The following is an 8,521-nucleotide window of genomic DNA, read 5'->3' as shown; positions in this document are numbered from 1 at the left end:
TGGAAACACAAAGATGGACATATTTCATTTGGCAGGTCACAAGACACAAAATATAATGAGTTTTAGCACTATGTACCATGATGTTATTGCTATAGCGTAGATTGGATGGAGATAGAAAAAGCATATGTTTGTTCAGCTTTACTTGCATATATTGTGTTGACTTATTTTCTCTGTCATTGTCGCTTCGGGCTGTTTGCACTGCCTGCAAACCAGGAACCCCAGACTGTTTAAGTTGTCTGTTTGCACTTTTAATTTTCAAAGTCACTTTTGTGGTTTGAGGAAATGGAAATAAATATTTTACTCTTTCCTATAGGCTACTTAATTCATTTAAATTAATGAAACTGTCACCAAAACGTGTCACAAACAATACCTTATTTGCATAATATTTTGAATGCAATTCAGTGTTGGAGGAAAAAAAACTAAAATTTGTATTGTCAGTAATATTACTTTGATAGCCTACTCGTACGTTTTGTGTTCTGAAGTTACACCTTATTAATAGCAAGAAAATCAAATAGATTTGTGAAGACAATTTTTATTTTTATTTCAAATACCAAGCTGCAAAGATGTCTAGCTGGAATAACAGACTAGATATGTGAGTCCCAGTTACAAGTATTGCATTTAAAATTTAATTCTGAAGACTTGATATAAAACACCAATTAAAAGATCCTGACTGCACAGGACAATTTGTGCAATGGATCAAAGACATCATTGCAGTGAATTTATATTCCAAGGAAAGCAGCTCAAATATATGCAAGGACTAGTGGAACTAATAGCATAAGTCTTGAGTCTTGCAGTTTGATTTAAAAGTACAGGGATTTGGGGCAAAGGCGGTTTTTGAGGTGACAGGGGGAACAGGGTCTTGGTTGAGGGTTGAGAGGAGAGACAGTCCTCAGAGAGAAGAGGGGAGTGTGCAGCCACAGGGAGGAATTAACATAAAAAGGCTTAAGCTAACAGTAAAGACGTGACAGAGTGTAGAACAGGGCCAGCAGCGAGCGAGAGGAGCTCAGAGGGGATGAACTGCAGCTGTGAGTCCGCTCCTGCACACCTGTGCCCTCTGCAGTGACTGCAACACACAAGGGGACAGGGGCAACACGCACCGTGGTAGTGTCTAAAGTTTTAGGTCCTAAATTCAGTTTTATCCAAAAGATATGTGGAAAATTCACACTTCACTGTGATTGGTTAAATGCAGCTGTCACTCACTCACTGGGTGGGGAGTGTCTGTGTTTAGGCAGACACCTGCATTAAATAGAGAAATAGTGAATCACAATATGACCAGAATGGCAGTCATAGGGATGAGCAGCACTAGCCTATCAAATTACCAACTACAATAACATTCATTATGTTTCCAGTTTTATTTTACTAATACCACAACATAGCCTCGCTGTTATTTCATTTGACCCATTTGTTTGGGCTACATGAGGCCTACAGCAGATCATTACATGCTGGTTGTTGTATCCTATTGCCGGGTAATATAATGTTGTCATTTCATAAAAATAGCTATTTTTTTCTCTCTTTTTATTTGACGTGGGCGATGCATGGCTCCTGTCTGACGAGCCGTTGATTCACAACTTTCACCTTCAGTGAAGTATTATTGTTTCAGTGTTTGTGCGCTGTGGAGGCGGGTTTTCCGCTCGCAGAGTTTGGTTGATTCTGTATTGATTTGCTGGAGGGACAGAAGAGAAGGAGGAGAAAGTGAAAGGGGAGGAGTAGAGGAGAAACCCCGGCCTGGTGAGGCGAGGGAGAGATGTGATTGTGCGTGTCGCGACGAGCTCAAGTCTGCACGAAGTGGTCAGAAAGCAGCCGAAAGTCCGCGGCGCACTTCGTGCACGCGGGGTGTGGATTATTCTGGAGAAAGTGTCGCTGGATTGACCTGAGGCGCTACTTACTTTTGCTCGTTGTTTCCCGCTCCGCCCTTCATTCCGCAGCACATAGCAGCTGTGTTTTAATGCCCCTGCGCACCCGAGGAGCAGGGCAAGGAGAGCAAAGTGAGGCAGAAGAGACAGAAGAAGAGGAAGGCGTGAGGAGGCCTGGACAACACCCGTCCTCGCCTTTGGGAGCTCGGTCCACTCTCCCCTCCTGGCCCTGCATGGACAGGGATGGGGAGAGCCGGATGCTGTTACCGCGGGGCTGAGCGCCTCGCGTCCCCGTCTTCAGTGCGCCGTTTCCGGCCAGTGCTTCTGTTGGTCACCGCTCTCGCCTGGGTTGCACCACAAATTGGTAACTAACTTTTTTTTTTTTTTTTTTTTTTTACAGTATGTGAGATTCTTCCTGCACTTTCTCCACGTGCGGTGCGATTACAATAGGTAGGCTGTACAAACGGGTCATGTTTGAGTTTTTGTTTTGTTTTTTTCTTAAGGAAGCGACCGGACACTTTACAAGTTATTAAGCCGTAATGTGCGCTGGTTGAACGGTGTGCTGTTGGGCCTGATAATGGCCCTCTCACCAGCGGCAGTGCAGCAGTCTAAGCATAGATCGAGTTTCCCCTTCTCTCCTGGGCCGTCATTCTCCTGTCTGCCCCATAATGGCTCATGAGGAGGCAAGAGGAGAGGGGCAAGAGAGATCATCTCCTTGGGTCCCTTTAACCAAGATCACTTACCTGAAAGTTTAATTTAACATTGTCTGCTCATGAGTAGGTGACATTAATGTGACATGTTACATAAATTTGCCAGGTTAACCAATAACCTACTCATAATAAGATATCAGACTGTAGGCTGTCATAGAAGGTCAGAGACTGTGGTAAACAAAGCATGAGAAGACTTCATTGTGTAATTTTATCATCTAAGTCCTGAACATTTAAATCTATCCAGGCCAAGCTGAATAAATAGCCAGTTTGTGTTTAGAAGAGACTGGTTGAATAAATGCTTTTGTTCTTTAGCATTTGGTGCTGTGTGTTTGTGTGCAGGGGTCAGCTGAGCATAGTGCTGTCTGTTGGGCAGTCACACCTCCAGTAATTAGTTTAACACAAGAGTTAAGTTCACTGCCTCAGAACTCGGAAACACAGGTGACCCAATTCATGTTATGGCCACGTTTTGCACCTTCAGTGCGTGTCTCACCTGGAAAGAATGTCCGCTATTTCGATATTTTTAACATATCTGTCAGTTTTGTCTAGTCTTGAAAGCGATGAAAGGCTATTTTGTTGCTGAAGATGTCGAGAAAATGTGTAGCAGCTCCTGTAAGTCTTTGTATCTTGGAGAGTTGTTTTTTTTTTGTTTGTTCTGTGTGTGTGTGTGAGGGAGCGCACAACAACACAAGGTGATCAATAAGCACTTTCACCAGTCATGCCCTCACCGGAGAGATTATCCCTCTAGATCCTTTCTGATCTCTGGAGATGAGAGAAGTTCGGTTCTCAGACAAAGAACCGGAGGGTGCAAAGGGAGGACGCTGCAGGTACTTTTGACCTTTGTGTCTTAATCATAAAGATAGTGCCTCAGGAGGAGCACTGCGCAGGGAATATGAGCGAGATGGCTTGAGGGGACTGACAGTAGCCCGGGCTTCACCAAAGAAGTGAGGCTTAACTTATAGGACATATACAGTGTAGGGATTGCGCTGGTGGGAAGAAATGATGAAAAACAATAGACAGGGATTGTGAAAAATAGATTTGAACAATATTGAGGTGAAAGAAAAAGCAATTTGTGGTGGGATGTTATTGAATCTTCTGTAGTTTGTATTAGCTCTGTGTGATATAGATGTGATATAAACCAATAATTGCTTTTCCCATTTCTCAGCATTAACTTAACAACAGTTTGACAAGAATTCCTTCTCCGCACATTACTTGTTAATAGCTTCATTGATGGACAGTGCAAAAATAAAGAGGATCATGGTGAAGAACTATACTCTAGTCTATACCAGTGTTTTTCAATCTTTATTTATTTTTTTTACTAGATCTAATGGGACCAAAACATTATCAAACAACACCACTGTAATTAATATCTGTGTCATGGAGTCTTGCTCTTTGAGTTTTGCAAGAGTGGTCGTTTATGTTCCTTTTCTGATTAAGAGGTTTGCTTGGGGCACTCCAAAATTCCGAGTGATTACATTAAATGCATGTGTGAATCAATAAACTCAAATTAGACATTGTTTCAAGGCACCACTGGCATTCCCTCAAGGCACACTAGTTCCCTGGCACACTGACTGGGAAATCTACTACACAACAAAGAAAGAAATTGGAAAAATAAAAGAAAAAATCTATAATCACTTAAGCACTTACTGTTATTTTTACACAGAGCCCTGACTTTGTCGCTAGAGAGGATTCTTATTACATTTAGTGAAGTCTGCTATGTCTGCTTGTTGCAGCTGCTTGTGAATGGGTGCTTTTGTCATGATTCTGTTATTATACATAAGAATATAAAGCCAGATAAAATAAGAATAAAATTGTGGCTGGTATTATCAGTACGTATAACCAGCAGATGTACAGAGACTGTCAGTACTTCATCCAATAAACAATGTTTCTTCAGTCTCCGGGCGACTGTTCTGTGGCATGGCAGGCAGCCTCTGTCAGTGTCAGTATTTAACAAACACAAGTGAGATTCTGAAATGTTGTGTGAGGGGGGGACTTTGTCTGCCCCCTATATACAAAACTGGAACACTAGTGCCCCCATATGGTTAGTTAGACCTCCAACACAAGTCAAAATTAATTTAAAGTTGGGGAGAATTGTGTGAGTTTTTGGAAATTCTAAACTTTTAAAGACTCCTTCAGAAAATTGACACATCACGGCCAATACGTTTTTTAAGAAGGCTATAATAGGACAATAATCCAGAGATTGTCTTACTCAAAAACTTAAGGTACATTCTGGAGCTGTAAATTCTTTGTGTTAAAAGAAAATGCAATGTTTCAATTCAATAAAAGTGGTGAACTGTCAAAAGCTGGTTTTGAAATCTATTTCTTCTACAGAAACCAGCCATCTTTGTGCACTGGCGGTGTTTTGTTTGTTTGTTAGTGCCGTACACTGCAGAGCGGCTCTCAGGCCTAATCTAATAGGAGCACGCTGTGACTGATGCATTAGGTCGGGCCTGTAATCTCTCTTGTGCTCTAACACGCTCTCTGATCTGTGATATAAAAGGCTGCTCTGACCTTACATTCACAAAAGTAATGGGTCTGAGGACATAGTGATCCATCTTTTCAAAGCAGTTACATACATTAGTAAAACTGCTTATTCTACGGTGCTTACAGCGTCAACCCTGTACAAAAAAATACACAATAAATGTTTTTTTCCACTAGTGTGTCATAAATTTACTGCATCTCACTCTTTACTCCCTTGCTGTATAAACAGTTTTATCACTCTCACTATAGATTTTTATCTCTCCTGAGTGGCCACACTTTGGTTTATAACACATAAACTTTATTACACACAATATCACCTCAGATTTGTGAAGGGTTTATCCAGCGGTTGTCTTTATATTATTTTATTGTGCGATTGTAACAGATCAGCGTTATCAAGTGATCAAAGCGTTACTTGCGACTTTAGATGTCCTCTTCTTTTAAATCTTCTCTTTTATCTAGTGATCTTTAAAATGTTATATTGCTTCTGGTTTTACTACTGTTCCTATGACACAGCTATTATTGCCCCGTTTGTGTCTCCTACAGGTCAGTGCCAAGTGGCTATTCCCCAGTGTCGTATCCAGAAGTGTACTACGGACTTTGTCTCTTTGACTTCTCACCTCACACCAGCTGTGGATGGCTTTCACGTTGAGTTCTGTAAGGCGCTGCGGGCATATTCAGCCTGCACACAGAGGACTGCTAAATCCTGTCGTGGAAACCTGGTCTACCACTCTGCTGTACTGGGCATTTCAGATCTCATGAGCCAGAGGAACTGCTCAAAAGATGGACCAACTTCATCCACGCACCCCGAGACCCACCATGAACCCTGCAACTACCACAGTCGCAGCCAGCACGCACATACTCACTCACACACTCACACACACACCCACCCCCATGGACACAACCAGGGTCACTTCCAGCCTGTGTACCTGTTCTGTGGGCTGTTTGGGGACCCTCATCTCAGGACATTTAAAGATAACTTCCAAACATGCAAAGTGGAAGGGGCGTGGCCTCTTATTGACAATGACTATCTGTCAGTCCAGGTTACAAATGTCCCGGTGGTTACTGGCTCCAGTGCCACGGCAACCAACAAGGTGAGTGGTTTGCTTTTAGTATCCATGCTGAGAAAATGGCCTTTTGGATCTAATTTGATTTGCAGCAGAAGTTTTGTAAGAGAGAGGGCATAATCTAGTTAAGTTCAGAGAGAGAAATCAGCTGTCTGTAATGACTTCTAAGTAGCATTAATCTGAACATTTTCCATTTATTTTTCTTGCATGCTCTGCTCAGACTCACAGGTGTGAAGCAAACAGTGCATCTTGTGACTATCTCTTGTGACTGTAGCCGCATTGGAAAGCTAACATGGTTAATGGTTGCATTAAGCCTGACCTCTAATAACATGAATAAGATGTGTGAAAGGGCTCACTGTTCACTTGTGTGTGTGTTTGGAAGTGCCTCTTAGTTGCCCCATAGCAGTTAACAGTTACCAGAGCCCAGTATATTACAAGCTCTTATTCCTTTCACCTAAATCACTGCACATGATGACCCACACGAGTTGATCACTGTGTTGTTAAAGGAACTACTCTAAGGCTCTTGTTAATGAGTTTGAATTATTAAAACGCTACACCCCTATGTAGACTTACAACACACATTAAGCAAATGGACTGCTGGCTTCACAGTAGAGTTAGTTTTGACCTTGTGTCAGAGGTGCGGTGCGTTATTAGTCACTATTATTAGAGACACACACTCACACACATTAACAGCCCTCCAGGCTTAATGGGCTGCCAGGCCTCATTCCTCATGGCTGTCATGTGAACAAAGCAACCATTCACCGGAACCATGATGCTAGCGCTAACCGTAATGCTCACACCACACCCTGGACCAGCCCTGCCACTGCAAGATTGCACTTTGTGTTTGCATAGCTGTGTCAAATTACACCTTGTTAAAAAGTAATTTCTCACATGTCCTGTGTGATGAGACAAATGCCAATTTGTAGCATACAGTTAAAGTTGTTTAGTATGGTAAATGTTGTATCTTCTTCTAAGTATTAACACACATACAAGTCAGTTGTATCTGTTAAAGTGACAATTAATAAAGTGTCTTCTTGTATATATAGATCACCATCATCTTCAAGCCATTTGAAGGCTGCACAGACCAGCGAGTGTACCAGGCGGTCACAGACAACTTGCCGGCCGCCTTCGACGATGGCACGGTGAGCAGTGGCGATCCTCTACACTCCTCCGCCACAGCAGAAGGGAGTCTGAGGAAGGTGCGGGCACTCTGGATCTCAGAGCGCAGCCCGGGCCGCCATGTGGAGCTGCACGCGGGATACATTGGGGTGACAGTTATCGTCCGCCAAACGGGCCGTTACCTGACTTTAGCTATACGTATCCCAGAGGAATTTGCTCAGGCTTATGATGCCTCTCAAGACCTTCAGCTCTGTCTTAATGGCTGTCCTAACAGTGAGCGCATTGACCAGGGGGGGTATCTCCCCCTGTTCCCTCCTGCACTGGGCCTGCAGCTGCACAGACCTGGTTATTCTTCATTGACACAAGCCTCTCCTTACAGCGGCTCACAGCTCTTCAGTGTGGACAGAGCTAAGGACCGCTGCAAAGAACAGCTGGAGGTACATGATATTTACTTCCACTCATGTGTGTTTGACCTCCTAACCACTGGGGATGCTAACTTTACTGTGGCAGCATACAGTGCACAGAAGGACATGGAGAGCCTTCACCCCCACCAGGACAGATGGAGGATCTACCCCAGAGGAGCAGCCTCCTTACCCACATATTCACATCAGACTATATCTCTCTGTCTTCTTGTGCTGTGTGCTCTCAGCACAGTGCTGGTCTAAAACATGGAAGTGGGCTGGAGGAGGTTTGCACTTGAAAGAAAGTTTTGTCAGTTTTTATTTTAATGAGAACTGAAACTGAGCACTGAATCCACTCCTTGGTGAGATGTAGGATCATGACACTGTTATAATGCCTATAACACAGGCAGCTCCCGATGACAGAAGTCCATGAAGGTGGACCTTTTTTAAAAAAAAGAAAAAACATGGGAGTTTCTTGTTCATCACAATGGCAGATGTTGTACAGCAACAGACTGTAAATAGTTTATTTTGTGTTCAATGTGCAGTGCATATTTTTGTGCTTAGATGTGATTTTTTTTAATACCTCAAAACGAGGATGTTTGTCTTTAAACAGAAGCACTTTATTTATTTTTTACAATCCATATCAGTGTTTTTGACTTTTACCAAAAATAATCAGCCTGTAAAATAGTACCGTTTGGTTCAAGTGTTTTCAACAACGGCTTTACCCAGTGATCTGTTCAGTCAATGTGAGTTTTCCTTTGAATGTACTTTGGATACCGTCAAAGCAGATTCCATCAGTGGTGTTCTGTTTTGCTGTGTTTATTTGGTTGTGTGTGAGTTTCATTGAGTTGGTTGCTCCATAGATGCAAAGGGTAATAAAGTTTGTGTGAAGTGAG

At 42.7% G+C, this 8,521-nt stretch overlaps 1 protein-coding gene across 1 annotated transcript; it reads left to right on the top strand.

Moving 5' to 3' along the window:
- The first annotated feature begins 1,682 nt into the window (after positions 1 to 1,682).
- On the top strand, positions 1,683 to 8,521 carry rgmb (repulsive guidance molecule BMP co-receptor b). The gene is made up of 3 exons (XM_033973105.2): positions 1,683 to 2,217; positions 5,585 to 6,132; positions 7,152 to 8,521. The coding sequence occupies exons 1-3, from the start codon at positions 2,097 to 2,099 to the stop codon at positions 7,887 to 7,889; spliced, it is 1,407 nt and encodes a 468-aa protein (XP_033828996.1). The 5' UTR covers positions 1,683 to 2,096; the 3' UTR covers positions 7,890 to 8,521.

The sequence above is a fragment of the Periophthalmus magnuspinnatus genome, chromosome 9, assembly GCF_009829125.3.
Source record: "Periophthalmus magnuspinnatus isolate fPerMag1 chromosome 9, fPerMag1.2.pri, whole genome shotgun sequence".
Taxonomy (NCBI): Eukaryota; Metazoa; Chordata; class Actinopteri; order Gobiiformes; family Gobiidae; genus Periophthalmus; species Periophthalmus magnuspinnatus.
This window is presented reverse-complemented; position numbering and strand designations above follow the sequence as displayed.